The sequence below is a fragment of the Jatropha curcas genome, chromosome 2 (assembly GCF_041381405.1).
Source record: "Jatropha curcas cultivar XTBG-Jc1 chromosome 2, XTBG_Jcur_1.0, whole genome shotgun sequence".
NCBI lineage: Eukaryota > Viridiplantae > Streptophyta > Magnoliopsida > Malpighiales > Euphorbiaceae > Jatropha > Jatropha curcas.
The window spans coordinates 33,549,098-33,563,560 of record NC_143152.1 but is presented as its reverse complement, the minus strand read 5'-3'; the positions used below and the strand labels follow the sequence as shown (position 1 = coordinate 33,563,560).

The 14,463-nt window shown below is 37.4% G+C and overlaps 3 protein-coding genes across 6 annotated transcripts; all 3 read right to left on the bottom strand.

The window, feature by feature from the left end:
• Window positions 1–223: 223 nt before the first annotated feature.
• Window positions 224–5,211, bottom strand: LOC105647316 (myosin). Of its 2 annotated transcripts, XM_089718033.1 has the most exons (17): window positions 4,622–5,209; window positions 4,337–4,509; window positions 4,168–4,243; window positions 4,042–4,083; window positions 3,896–3,958; window positions 3,609–3,658; window positions 3,501–3,528; window positions 3,141–3,212; window positions 2,910–3,020; window positions 2,775–2,835; window positions 2,219–2,335; window positions 1,945–2,066; window positions 1,667–1,736; window positions 1,460–1,501; window positions 1,257–1,297; window positions 769–895; window positions 224–636 (listed from the first exon to the last, which is right to left on the bottom strand). In XM_089718033.1, the coding sequence occupies exons 1-17, from the start codon at window positions 5,003–5,005 to the stop codon at window positions 497–499; spliced, it is 1,719 nt and encodes a 572-aa protein (XP_089574159.1). In that variant the 5' UTR covers window positions 5,006–5,209; the 3' UTR covers window positions 224–496. The 2 variants fall into 2 exon arrangements, with proteins under 2 accessions (XP_089574159.1, XP_020540473.1); XM_020684814.3 differs by lacking the exon at window positions 1,257–1,297 and having other exon boundaries at window positions 402–636; window positions 4,622–5,211.
• A 366-nt stretch (window positions 5,212–5,577) lies between these two features.
• On the bottom strand, window positions 5,578–6,754 carry LOC105647797 (protein NETWORKED 3C). 2 transcript variants are annotated; one of them, XM_020684631.3, is made up of 3 exons: window positions 6,528–6,754; window positions 6,327–6,448; window positions 5,578–6,249 (listed from the first exon to the last, which is right to left on the bottom strand). In XM_020684631.3, the coding sequence occupies exons 2-3, from the start codon at window positions 6,424–6,426 to the stop codon at window positions 5,711–5,713; spliced, it is 639 nt and encodes a 212-aa protein (XP_020540290.1). In that variant the 5' UTR covers window positions 6,427–6,448; window positions 6,528–6,754; the 3' UTR covers window positions 5,578–5,710. The 2 variants fall into 2 exon arrangements, with proteins under 2 accessions (XP_020540290.1, XP_020540289.1); XM_020684630.3 differs by having other exon boundaries at window positions 6,327–6,753.
• Window positions 6,755–7,332: 578 nt separating this feature from the next.
• LOC105647317 (C-terminal domain phosphatase-like 3) lies at window positions 7,333–14,137 on the bottom strand. Of its 2 annotated transcripts, none has more exons than XM_020684629.3 (12): window positions 12,885–14,137; window positions 12,638–12,770; window positions 12,466–12,521; window positions 12,311–12,374; window positions 10,788–12,191; window positions 9,897–10,475; window positions 9,635–9,781; window positions 9,278–9,546; window positions 9,067–9,178; window positions 8,729–8,986; window positions 8,518–8,564; window positions 7,333–8,416 (listed from the first exon to the last, which is right to left on the bottom strand). In XM_020684629.3, exons 1-12 carry the CDS (start codon window positions 13,604–13,606, stop codon window positions 8,353–8,355), a joined length of 3,855 nt encoding a protein of 1,284 aa, XP_020540288.1. In that variant the 5' UTR covers window positions 13,607–14,137; the 3' UTR covers window positions 7,333–8,352. The 2 variants fall into 2 exon arrangements, with proteins under 2 accessions (XP_020540288.1, XP_012088736.1); XM_012233346.4 differs by having other exon boundaries at window positions 12,311–12,371; window positions 12,885–14,136.
• Window positions 14,138–14,463: the final 326 nt, after the last annotated feature.

Below are 14,463 nucleotides of genomic sequence, written 5' to 3'. Positions count from 1 at the left end.
TTTAATTTGTGAGGACTGTCACGCTATCAAGTTAGAAGAAAATCCAGTAATTAATTAATTAATTCAGGGTATAACTTCTGCAAAATAAGGATTTTGTTGGTGGTTTTAATGATGATCCCGAACGACATAAAATTTTTCTTTTTTTTTTTTTTTTTTTTTTAAAGTTTTTGGTTGATTCCAATATTTGTGGACCTTATTACGATCGACTGACATTAAAATGCGATTTTCTTAACCTGAGACCAACAGTAAATAAATATTTCCCTGGAAGATACACTCTCAATCAGTCAGTTGAATGACATATACGTTTGTCCTTGGCTCCTTCAGTCTAAACTCCAATTGTCTGCAACAGGGCCAACTTTGAAAATGATTTACAGACCAGAAGCACAGTGGCTGTTCATCACTCAAAGAACAAGGGATAGGAAAATTTATATATATGTTCTAACGAACAGAAAAAACATGCAAAAAAAAAAAAAAAAAACATATATAGTAGACATCATCAACCGGATGCCTTAAATTTTCCAGAAGATTTTTTCCGTGTTATGTTAGTGGAAGAGTCTTGATCAATATCTCTACGAGATGCCTCCCACAGTCGATGCTCTATCCCTAGCTTCCTCAGCTCCACCAGGCCTTGATCAACTGAACACCACATACTCAATAAGTAACCTGACGTGATTTATTTATATGAACCAAAAGTTGCCACAATCCACTTCCCTGTCGTGGTGAGGAATTATTTTGCATTAAATTATTAAAGAAAAGAATGAAGCTTACCATCAACGGCATCATGTGAACTTGGTGAGTGTCCACGGCGGTTGATCCAAAATTGAAGTCGTTCTTTGGCAATGTCCTCCTCTATACCATTGGCTTTGGCTGTGCTCCAAAAATATGTAAGCCACGCCTGTGTTCGATTAAATATGTTGTACATTAATTAGATCCTGCATGACATGCACATCTCTTCTTTGCATTGGCATCTCTCGTACCCATAGAAATATTAATGTCAAAGAAAAAAGCGCATTTAAATGGCAAAATTGCACTGATGCTAAAATTTACTCACAAATTCCAGGAAATGGATTTGGAAGCATTTCAAGAATGTAATTATTATTAACTGATATTTCTTGGGATGACAAAAGAAAGATTATAAAAGGCGGACATATCATAAATTTCACCAAGTAGTTTCATCCATCACAGAGGAAAGATCATAAAAATGCTAGCTAATAAATGATATAAGAATACTGAATGTAAGAAGAAAATGCCACCACCTCCTTGAAAAGAACATCTTCAGATTCCTCAGGGCTTAATTCTGCGAGTGAAAATATGGAGTGGAATTATAGTTGAAGTCACAATGGCAATAATATTGGCTATCAACTTTATTGATACAAGATAGAAGGTTGTATGACTACTAATTTCAGCAATGAATACCAGAATATAATTGCATAATATGAGGAGCCCAAATATGACTTACCAACTGCTTCCATATATTTTGGATCACCTGGTGATTTGATATCTGAAAGCAAAGTGTGCATTCAGTGTACACAAAAGCAATTGCTAAATGAATAGGATCCCAGAAAAAAGAAAAACTATAACAAGTATATATATATAAAAAAAATCAATCAAGTAGAGTTCGAATTAGCAGAGAATTTAGCAAAACTATGAAGTCAGCAATCCATACCTGAGATGGATAGTCGAGCAGAATTTGCACGCCGCTGTTGAGCCAATGCAAGCACAATAGCATCCTCAACCTAGAAAATAACATGATATTATGGTTAGAGTTGCACTTTTCATTAAAGGAAACTCTAAACCATGTAAAAATGACTGCTAATAATAAGAAGGTAGAAAACAACAAAGGGAAAGAAGTACTGTTAGGCCATAGCCATACACTGAAATTCTAAATAGAATAACAAAAGAACAAACATTTAAAAAACAAAGCAATGGAATGGAAAAGAAAACCTTCAATGAAGCAAGCTCCTTCAATCCCATTTCAACAGAAAGCATACTCTCAATGTTTCCTTCTCCGGTTAGATCACTCAGGTCCTCAACAAGTTTGCTTCTCTTTTCATTGTCATCATCACCTACTCAAAGTTAAACAAATTAAATCCTGAACATAATCATTTAGATAAACGAAGTGCAGTACTATTGAATCAACTGAAAAAGGAAAAAAGGCATCCAGCAACATTGTCAATGATGAAGAAGAACGTATTAACTGCAAACTAGTGGGCAGAACCTTTTTCCCAACATTCTTCTTTTGCCTTTTGTCCAGCAGAAACAACCACCTCAAATGGAAGGGGTGCCAAGGATGACCAGTATTCATGCTTTGACACAGCAACATCGGCACAGATACCTAAACATGGAAAAAAATTACCATAACATCAGGACTAACGAATGGACTGCATTGTCTGCTCATTAGAACAAAATCCAAAGATGTATACAATAATATCAGCAGATACATGCTGTAACACAGCATGAGGCAAAATTAATCCAATTGCACGCCAACTCAGAATCCATGTGAATATTTATAGAAATCTATTTTTTTAATAAAATAAGTCAGCCTATCTCAAAAATTAAAATAGAGGAGGAAATGGGATTCCAGTTATAAGTTCAGACAGAACAAAATTCCATGAGATTCTCCAATTTCCTTCATAATGAGATACCTAGAACGATAAAAAATAAGCGTTGGTGTGCCTCATAATACATGGAGAACAAATGAAACCAACAAAACTTTGAAACTAGAAAGAAAATTCTAATGATAAATCAAAAACTGATCTTGACCAGCAGCTTACCATATTTGGCAGCTAGGCCCCAGTAGCGAGCAAGCCAACACCTCTTAAGAACAACTTCTTCCTGAAATGCAATATACTGAATAACTGGCTTTCAAATGATTTTAAGAGGCTGGTTGCAACTATTTAAGCACAAACCATTTCTTTCTGAGTCAAAATCATTCTTTGTGTCATTGAGCGAAGGGCTTTCACTTCAGATTCAGCACCTTGAAGCTGTTGTACAACAATTGTAGCTTCCTCTTTTGCACTCTGAATTTAAGCAATAAATTCATGTAAATTTACAAGCAATATCAAAAGTGGCTAAACAAATCAGATAATCTACAACAGAGGGAACTATAAGATAAGGAAATGACATGATGGCATATTTACCTCCACTTCAGACCGAATAGATGCAATTTCCTTATCCACCACATTGTTTTGTCTTGCATCCTTGAGTGCAGCCTGAAGAAATCAGAGTTGAAAAACATAAAAACAATTCCTGCACTTTTACTTTAAAAGTTCTAAATCAAACAGTCATCATGCGCTACAATAAGATGACAAATGTCCTTCCAGTCACAATGCAATCTCTAGATTGAGTATGGACTGAAAATTCAACTCTTTTGGTGGCCTATATACAGGTTTTATCTTGTCAAACTCATTAGGATCTAGAGATGAACTCGAATTATGAGCCAGCACAGGTTGTCAAAAATAACATACTTCAAATCAAATGGGATCATTTATGCCATTTACCTCTCTTTGGCGCAATGCAGCTTCCTTTCTGCAGACCAAAGCACGTGTCAGAATAAAATCATTAGGAAGGAAAATGAAGGCACTAAAGTTCTCAGATTTATAATTTACCTGCTCAACAATTTGGCCTCCAAAGACACCCCTTCACCAAGAGCAGCAACCTAAAAGACCCAGAACAAGCGGTAAAGAGTTCACAGTAAGTCTTCCCATAATTACACCCAAAATTAGTTTTACAAGGAAAAGCAAATGGCCATGGAAACAACAAATTCTGCATTATAATGAGTATAGCAGTCATGAAATTGTTGGAACTCAGCAATTCGGATAAGAAATCAAGCAGCAACATCGCAAAGTGGTGAACTTTAAAAATGTTGCCAACAATGTGAGGAAAAAGCAATGACCTGTTTCTCAAGCTCTCTAACTCTATCCTCTGCTTCCTTACATCTCTCTTCCTCAAGCCTGACCTGTGAAGTGAATTCGGTTTCATTGTGCTAAAATAAGTGAATATGAATATATTCTTACCATAAGAAAATAATCAAAACTAGACCTTCTCAATAATGTTCTCGTTCTCTTCTTGTAGCATATCAAGCTGCAAACATGCACCAATCCCTCAATATTATAAAACCAAAAAGATCCTTCCTTTAGAAAATTAACAAGTATTATTAACACATACTTCATCACGAAGTGCAGAAGCCTCGCGCTGATCCCCCTTATCTTTAGAATTCAACTGTCCCGCATCTGGCAAGAATCTGCAATGATGCCAATTGTTACATCATTAATATACAAATTTTCTAAATAGTCCAAAAGAATAAGCAAAACAACATCTTAGATGTCTATTTTACCTTTTACCGTCTCTCTGGCCATTTCTGGGAGGCTCAATTGGTGGTAAAGAGACCGCAGTCCTGAGTGATCCTTTACTGGGTAGCACTGGCGGAGCTGTTCGAAGAGACATTGAAGGCCTTCCAGCAGATGTTGAGCGAACGGATGCAGTTTCCTCAGCCGTGTTTCGAGCTAACTAAAATTTAAATGAAATGCAAGAAAATCAAATTAAAATCCAAGACATTCACTGGAAAAGTAGAGAAAACCGAACTAGAGCATTCAAAACGGTAAAAGCAAAAGACACATACGGCAGGTGAAGGAGATCTAGTAGTGATACTGCTAGATGGAACTGCAGGTTTACTGTTTCTATTACTCGTAGGAATTGAGTTAAGATTCCTCGAAAGCGAAAGAGGCGGTGGTGCACTGTATCGAAATCCTAGATCCTCGTCTTCTTCCTCGTCGTCGTCAGCTGTTTGGGAAGCCATTACCTGAGCCAGTCGCTGAGCCGCCGCTTTGGCAGCGAAATTCTGGTTTCTCTTGATATTGGAAATTCCGGTAACAGAAGAGGAGCGAGCATGATGGTGACGTCCAGGCGACATTGTCGCCGGAGACGACGGGCCAGTGCCGACGTTGCTGGAGTCGCTGCTCCAATGGCGCGCGTATGCAGTGCTATCGATTTTGCTCCGGTCCATAAAAAAGCAACAGTAAGTAAGTGAAGCAAATGTATATAGCCTGCAGTTATCTCGAAATTATCGAACACCTAAATCTCCGCCGTGAAGCAGAGAACGAAAGGAGAGACAAGCGACGATGTATAAGTATCAACAACTATCAACAGTAGCGGGCAGAAGCTGTAAGCGTGTGACTGTGGAACTGCGCGCGTGTATCGTGTGGCATGGAGCGGAACGGGACGGGACGGGTGAAGTGCCTTTACAGTTTTCACGCTACATTTTCTTTTTAACCTTTTTCTTCTTTTGACTATTAACGTGTATTGCTATGATTGAATTTCAAATTACCTTTTGTTACTCATTTCGGATTAATATTAATCTGCCAAAAGATTGATATATAAATTTTGTTTATTTTAAGATTTAATTAGTAGTTTGACTATTATAGGACAACAATTTGCTACGAAGGTGTAGTCATAGTAATTAACCTAGGGGAGCATCTCGAATAATTCTTTGAACATAAGTCTTGCCATGCAGCATTTGGTTCCTTTTTCTTTTTCATTCATACACAGTATTGAAATAGAAAGAATCGCACTGAACACTTTGAAATTCCAATGCGGGAGCAATAAATGATAGCAAACAATTTTCATCAACCCTGACATATATGGAAAAAGGAAACAAAAAACAAAAACGAAACAGGTGAAGAAGGAAGAGCACTAGGTAGTTAATAAATGATTATAAGGTATTAAACTTGGCAATGCAACTGAGGCTCTTGAGCTTGGAGACGCGAGATTCGCTTCCTTTCATCTCCTGCTCTTTATAACTCTGAAGACAGCAATCCAATGCTCTGTTCTGTTCCATTAATCTAGTGACTTGGTCACGCAGTTGTTTTATCACTTCCCTGTTTTCATCATTTCTTTTTATTAGCTCAAACTGTTGCCTCAGATTATCCTCGATAAGTTCCGATCCCTTTACCATCATTTGGCTCCACGTTTGGAGATTACTCTTTCCGTTCAAATTTTCATCTTTATCTTCTTCCATCTTCAAATTGTTGCTTTCTTTGTTATTTGAAATTATTGGCTCGTTCGACAAATCCCTGACTGCATATCTCAGCTGGTCGTACTTTTCAGCTAAAGAACAATATGACGAGTGCAAGTCCAGCAATATCTTTAAAAGCTCATGTCTTCTCTTGTAGAACGCATGAGCTCTCTCTGCAAATGAATCTCCATCGTCCTGTATAATATTTACCATTGTTTTAATCTTATCATCCAAATCTGCATATTGTCAATCTACCGAGTTAGGACTGTTCAATTGAACAAGAAATAATTAATTCAGGGTAATAGAAAAAGACCTGACAGAGTGGCTTGAAGCCATGGCGATTGATGGGGACGATTATGGCTACCAGACCACCATGAAAAAGAAGCAGGCGAGTCGTCATTCAATTCCTCCATTGGAAAGTTGGGAATACAGAATCTGAAAAGAACCAAGAAATAAGAAAAATGGGATGGGAGAGGGACTCTGACAGCAATTGTTAAACTTAGAGAAGACTGACCAACAATGTGTTAAACTCTTTCTCACTCAAACAAAAAGGGACCTTCCGTTTTCATTTCTTTCTTCGGATTTCAATTTTCAACTGAGTGATACTCGTTAACAAATCAAATGGCATGCCCTGATTTTAGCTTTTCAGATCTCGATCGACTCCTGAAGAATTTTCCACTCCTAATCACAAGGTGATGGATAATATAAATATGCATTATTCTCGTCCATCTGTTAAGTGTTTTTTTTTTTTTTTTTTTTTTTTTTTTTTTTTTTTTTTTAACTCTTAAATTTGAAGATTGTCCTGCGTAATTGTGTATTTAATTATTTATGAGTATTGAGAAGCAATTAAGACAGGCACATCGAGCGTAACTTGTTTTCCTTTTTCAGTCTTCTCATGGTTACATTTTATTTTATTAAAGAAAAATGTAACTCCACAATTTTGTATGAACATAATTATCTCACTTAATATAATAATTTTTTATTAGTTAAATCCCCTTTTCAGGATGATTAAAACTAAGGATAGTCTTTAGTATTAATTACACTGAAACTTCCACCAACAAAAATTATATATTTACACATCCTAAATTCAACCGTTTCATTCTGATGTTTGCTTTATCTTCACGTTTCATTCTGATATTCCTTAATTCGATGTCAACGACTATCAAAGGCTTATGATAAAAGGAAAGGGAGTCCCATGTTGGTGTAATTACCGGAAATGGATGCAAAAACCCGTAAAAATTCCAGACAAATATCAGAGGCAGATAGAAGAAGAAGAAGCACGTGACATAACTCCATTGTCGTTGGCCAAAATCCCCTGGTGCTCTTGAACAATCTGTTTATTCAAACAGGTTTATTAATTTGCGAAACATGGATTCTTTCATTTCAAAATTTGTCAATTTCGGTATTATTTCTATAATCCAGTAATATCCCTTTCTTTCCGCTTTTTGCTAAGTTTTTCTTAAATTATATCACCACCCCACCATCTGTAGCTACTTCCAACAAAACAATATTTAGTGTTTTTCTAATTTTTTTTTCCCCTCAATTTCTCATTTAGAAGAAAAAAGAAAAAAAAGGAAAAAAAAAAAAGATAAGGTTGACTAGCTCCTTCCGACAGATAGGCCACGTCAGCGGTACTGATGTTAAACGGAATCCAGAAAGGCAAAAAATTTAGGTATCACCACCTACGACGGCATTGACAATAACCGCCAATTGAAAATGTTCCACCTTGATTACTTCAATGCTTTTTTTTTTTTTACTTTAAAAGAAAAAAAAATTCATCTTCAATAAATCGCACTCATTTTTACTACTGTGGGTTATCAGCAACCATTTTTTGACTTTCCAATTTCACCTCCTTTCTCACAACCTTTTGTGAGATCAATATCAAATCTGACTTCACTTTTTTCAGCTGTTTTCATTGTTTATTTCACACATTTGGTTCTTCCAAACTTACACTTGGCAATCATCCATGTTTAATTGTTAGCCACAGCGCTTCAACTTTGGTAAACTTCTGCTTATACTGCCGCCACACCTCACTATACACCAATCAGTTTCCATCTCCCTATCACAGCCCATCAAGAATTCAAAATTTCGATTTCAGGACCCTGCAAATCCACAACCTATTTTCAAAATACTGGCATGTCAAAGATTCAATTCTATTGCAGGTTTACTCGTCAGTTATAAAGGGTGCTTAGAATGACTGAAATGGTATAAATTCTGGTCACCAGATTCTGCTCTCTGGTCTACCCCCAAGCCACCCATCAGAACTCAACTCATCTCCAACTTCAGATTATGCTTATCAGGTCTTATGTTTTACCAGAAGTGGGTTAGAATGATCATTGTTATGGTTTAATTGCAAAATCTTGCTCATTTGCCCTCCGATAAAGCAAAGCAGATGCTTCCACCCTGTGTTCAACGTCAGGAATCAAGACATAAGCCATTGGTCAAAGAGAGCCATGAAAAAATAAATATCAGAACAAAATCAAACAGATACAGTAGGTTCTTACCACCCAGGATATACAACAAATCTTCCAGTGGATAGAGCCCAATTCACCTGTTCAAAACAATGAATACAACAAACCAACTTAAAACTAAAACTTAAAGAGAGTTGCTAAAGAATTCACTCCGATCAAGTGCCCACATGCACACTTATATTTTCAAGCAGCTAAATCCCAGTTTACATGGTTGCCAAGCAGGGAGAGAAAACAGTAACAATACCTTATCTGTTCCAAGCGAATTGGCAACTACATGAGTGACCTGTTCGTCTATCTGGTTTGTGCAGACAGCACCAAACTGTTCAGCTGTCTGCCATAGTGGATGTAGATGTGGATTGGCTTCCCCGACTGGAAACACCCTGCTAAATACTATACGGCAGCCAGCTAAAATCTTCCTCTGCTCTGATGCAAGGATATTTCTAACATCTGCATCGTCTAAGGAGGGATGGGTGAAAAAGTGCTGATGTATTTTCTCTATAACCTGTTTCATACAAAGATAAAATTTTTTAGGGCTTGAAAGCTTGATTGATTGTAAGAAAAATCACAGCGTATCTGCCTCACCGCCAAAGAACATGCTAAAGTCCCATCTTCTGGCCTCTCATCATGGTCAATCTCAAGGAGAGAAGGACCTGGAAGCCCAAACTGGCGTCTACTACATGGAAAATATATATACCTGCCACAAATATAAGGTAAATGGATGTAGAAACAAAGGATAACAACCAAACAAAAAACAAAAACATCTAAGGAATTAAGTGGTTATCTTAATGCTTACCTTTCCACAACAATCAGGTTCAATTTGTTGTGAGGCCAGACCCTTACAGAATCATCGATAATAACAACAGCTGATTCCATACCCAAGACCCCCTCGAGATCCTTACTTTTGGGAACCCTCTCATCACTGTCAAAGGAATCTGTATCGTCACCTCTGGAAATAACTCGTCCATTAAACAAAACCCCAGTTGGATCTAGCACTTTTGCCATCTCTGTGGCATACAACTTGTTCCCCATTGTATAAAGATGCAGCTCATACAATTTACTAGCCTAAAATGCAGAAAGAATCAGCATGCTTCACATACAACTTAAGAGCCAAAAGCATTTTATCCAAAAGAGACACACTGACTAAAACTACCTTTTCCAAGAAATTCCATATCCCAGGGCGCAACTTTGTCCACATTCCCATATGCGGAAAGCGAAATAAATGTCTATAGGGTTTTTCACGATCTTGTTCTTCCTTCTTCCGTAAGATCTCATCATGCACAGGATCAACTTCAACAAACTGAAAACAGTAAACAAGAATAACACCAAATCAATAAAAAGAGTACTTTTTCCCCACATATTTAGCCTAAAAATGAGGAGGTGAAAAAAAATTCTATGAAGCAGTAAGAAATTGCCTTGGCAGAATTTAGAAGCGTATGATCTAGATCCAACACAAGGCAGAGCTTGCGTGCAGCAAACATTTTCTTTTGTTCTTCTATCCTCCGTGCCCTCTCTCTCTGTATAGCAGCTTTTTGCTGGTCACTATACCCTTCAAAGAGATGCTCAACATCTCCCCAAGCATCCTGTGGACGAGGACCTACAGGTGCTACACAAGGTGCAGAACCAATCCCAGCTGGCTGCTCAGAATTTGAAACTATAGTTCGTGTAGGTTGAGAGGCAAGATTCTGAGAAACAACAGTTGGACTTGTTGATGCATGGGAAACAGACACAATGTCAGCAATATTTTTCAAACTCTTTGTAAATGGCAACGAAATATCTGGCACCACAAGAGATTGCAAAGGCACTGGCTCAGTTTCTGCTTGACCGTCTTGTTTTTGCACAATTTGATTGTCCTTGGTCCCCTGATCTGTTGGTGGAGAGGTAAGATTAGTTTTGAACTGTTCATAGCCCATGTTTCCATTCTTTTGAAGTGTCTGATAATGTAAAACACGACGAGGATCCCGTGGTTTCATGCGAATTTTTCCCAGTTCCTCCTACAATAAGCATGCAATATAATTTTTTCAGATGCTTAAAAAAGGAATAGCCTGAATATTTTAGCTATTTGATATCATAAAACTTTATACCTCATATTATCCAACTGCAGTATAGAGGAAAAGAAAACTAGTATGTTTTTTGAAAATCTTGATGGAACAAAGATGGGACTTTTTGGACAAACAAATACAGAGTATAACTACAGAAATCCCTTTGTTTTAATATCAAAGGAACAGTCTAAGCATACAGATATATAGAACACAATCACCATCCAAGGTAGATGCTCACTAATAGAAATATGATTAAGGACTCACCACAGCAGCCTGAGGAGGAACCTGAAGTGTTCCTGCTGGTCTTGGCATTACGGAGGGCTGTGGAGGAACAACATTCACCACAGGAACAGATCCCAGTATTGCATTTGCATTTAGTGGATGTTTTGAAGTTTTAGCAGGGTCAGAAGGCTTCTGCTGAGCATCTATTGCTGATCTCTGTTGTTGCCCCATTTTGAGTAAATTGAGCAACATTGTTGGATTCACTGCAATATTTTTCAATAAATCAGGCAGGGAGGCCTCACTAGTACCTGTCATTTGTATCTGTTCACCTTCAGTAATAGCACCAGTTCCTATTACTGGTTTCTGCTCATTTCCACTAATACTCACACTGGATATACCACTAACAGTACTAGGACAAGCCACTCCATTGTCCATTCTCCTGGGATCAGAATTCTCTACCAATTGATTCCTGTTCATAGTTTGAGGTCTGACCATATCAGTGTCCTCCAACCAACCGCCACTTGCAATCATGGTTTTAACATTCCCGACACCTCCAGAATGTTCCAACACATTCCTTTGCCTCTTTAATGAAGGGCCATCCAGGACTGAATCATCAACAGACTTCTGCTTTTTCAAGTTCATTGGTCCTCCAAGATATTCCACTTTAGGTGTATTGTTCACCAGAGGCAAGACATGGTTCTGGTCCAAAGCATTGGCATCAGAATTAACAAATCGAAGCCTAGGGTCCCTGCTCTTTGCAGAGGCTTTCACAGTTAAACTAGAACCAGAACTCACTGGTCCAGCATTTTTAGCAGGTACAACCCCCTGCATATTAGAACTCTCAGGGTGAGGAGAAGTAGAAACAATTGATTGCCCTGAATTGGGTGGATTGGCAGGTCTAAATTGACCAACAGCTGATGAACTGGAAACTTCCCCACCTACATCACCATCCCCATTACCAGATTCTTCTGAAGGAGTTGGACTAGGAAGCCTATCATTCACAGCAAATGAACTGCGATTAAATTTTTGCTGGTAGCTAGAAACAGCTTTAAGTGCATCCGTCTCATATGGATGCATTTTAGTATCTTCATTGTCAAGAGCCACCTTAGGTGTTGATACTCTACGTACAGGTAAAGGAGGTGCTGCTTCCCGTGTAGGCGATGGAAGGCTGTCAGCATCGTGATCTTTGTGGAGGTCTAACAAAGGTAGCAAACCTGCCCTACTCTTAAAAGTAGATACTCCCATTTTTGGAGCTTCTAATGACATGTTTGGTTTATTACTAGCAAAAGAACCAGCAAATGAAGAAAGCTTTTTCGCAGTAGTCAAACTATGACCTGAACTTTTAGCTGACATATCATCTTTTTTATTCCCCTCGTCACTGAATATCAGTGACTCTTTCTCTTTTTCACCAGATATTGAACTTAGAGAGGAAGTCATGACCTCAATCTGTGGAAACAGACATCATTGTTATGTTTCCATAGTGACAAAATTGTCCCAATGACAGTGTACCACAAAAATAAACAAAACAATAACAAAATCTAAGGCTGACGATAAGTTAATCATACCTCCTTGATTAGCTCAGGGGATAAAAGAGAGGGAACGTGGCTATTTACAACAGAAAGAAACCTGCTACAAAAAATGCCACAAGAAAAAATGTTAACGGGTTTCTAATGTGAAAATTTTCACAAAAGCAAATGATGAGCATTACAAAAGTTGAAACCTCGAAAAGCTATCTTTATTTTGTTCCCTCAATTTATGGTTCATGGAGGTAAAAACCTGGAAAGACCAACAACCAGCATCGCAATTAATTCAAGAATATTAAATAGTTGCTTTTGCACAAACTATAAAATCTTTAAGCGTACAAGAACTTGAAGAACTGAAGGGCGCCTCACCGAATTAACAGATTGAACAGCATTAGAGGACAATTGCAAAAGATTGTCTTTTGTGGGAATATTATTTTTCCCAATCACTTCCCGCAAGCTCTTCAACGTATTGCCCAGCATTGAACAAGCTGTCTCAAATGATCTAGAACAGATTAAGCAAACAAAAATGAAATTATCAAAACTTCACCAAGATATTCAACATGGGCAATCCTTTGAGCCACTCTCAAAATGTCACATAATTATTAGAATATCTTACTTGTTAGACTCAGTCACAGTTAAAGCCTCAAGAGCTTCACGGATGAATTTCACTTTCTTCTCCAAGTCTTTGTCTTTGGACTTGGTCTCTGAGACATCAATATCCATTTCATCATTATTCAAAAACCTTTCTTTGCCTTCATCAATAGCTTTCTCAGCTGGGTCTGAATCCAAATCAATCTCACCTTCCTCCAATTCCCCTTCCTCCTTCTCAAAATCCACAATCTTAACATCCATCTCATCGCCACTATCATCAATCACTACTTTTTCCACTTTTTTCTTCTCCTCTTCTTTATTGCTGTTACTATTGCTATTCACAGACGCTACAGAAGACGATGGTGAGGATCGCTTGGAATTCTCATCAGGTTCAACCTCCACAAACAGGTCATTTAGAGGTTTATTCTGTACAGCTTGTGCCCAAGCAAGATTATACAAACCGGAGACGTATCCTCCCCCCATCTGATACTTATACAGATCTTTCATCGTCCAAAACCTACCACTAGAACCATCATTTTCTTTTGGTTTGGACTCTTTTACAACCTTAACTTCCTGTTTATTAAAATCTTCCTCACTGATCTCTTCCACTGACGCCGCATCCGAAATTTCACCTTCCTCCACATCTTCCGCCTTTAAATTCTCATCTTCTTTACCCATAGCTAGGGTTTCTTCTTCAACGTTATTAGTCCTCTCAAAATAATTAGATCCACCACCCACAATAAGCATATATATATAATATAACAAATATAAGAAACAAAATAATGAAAAAATTGAAAACTTTTACTTCCAAAAGATCCTCAGTAGGTTACAAAACAAACATAACAAACTACACTGACTGGCCCAGATTAAGTTAGGGTTTTCTTCCCCTTTCTTTTCTTTTCTCTGAGATCTGATATTAATCCCGATAAATTATAATAAAATTGTATTCTAATTTTCAATTTTGATCTCCGATCCGCGTTACAGAGATGCAGAGATTCAGATCGTGACCCGGTACTTTATTTAATCGCGATCGAAGGATTTTTCTTTCGAGAAAAAATTAGCTTGATTTAGTGGAAGAAAAAAAATTGGAAGATCGACCAAGGATAGGAGTTATAAAGAGAAGCGATGTAATGCGAATCTAGTATACGCATGAAGTTTGAATCTGGGCCGTACACGTCATCGATCCGGTAAAGCAAAATGGTGTTCTCTATTTCTTTTGTATGACGCCACTGAGAACAGGAATTTAATTTACAAGTGGTCCGTGAAGACTCGAAGCAGGTAATCAGTGACGGGTTATCATTCGAAATTTGCAAAATACCCTCGTTTTCAAGGGTTTTTATACCATAAATAATTTTATTTTTTAAAAATAAATTTATGTTTTTTTGCAAATTATTCTGACAAAACATATCAATCAAATGCGTTATAAAACAAGAGACCTAAGTTTATTTGTGCAAATTACAATTAACAACATATTGTTGTTCAAAAACACACGACACATGTCTATACTCTCCACTAACCAATGTAACTTAGAAGAAAATAATACAGAAAATAAAAATTAAGAAAAAAAATATATATATATATATAAGGAAATTACCAAAAATTTT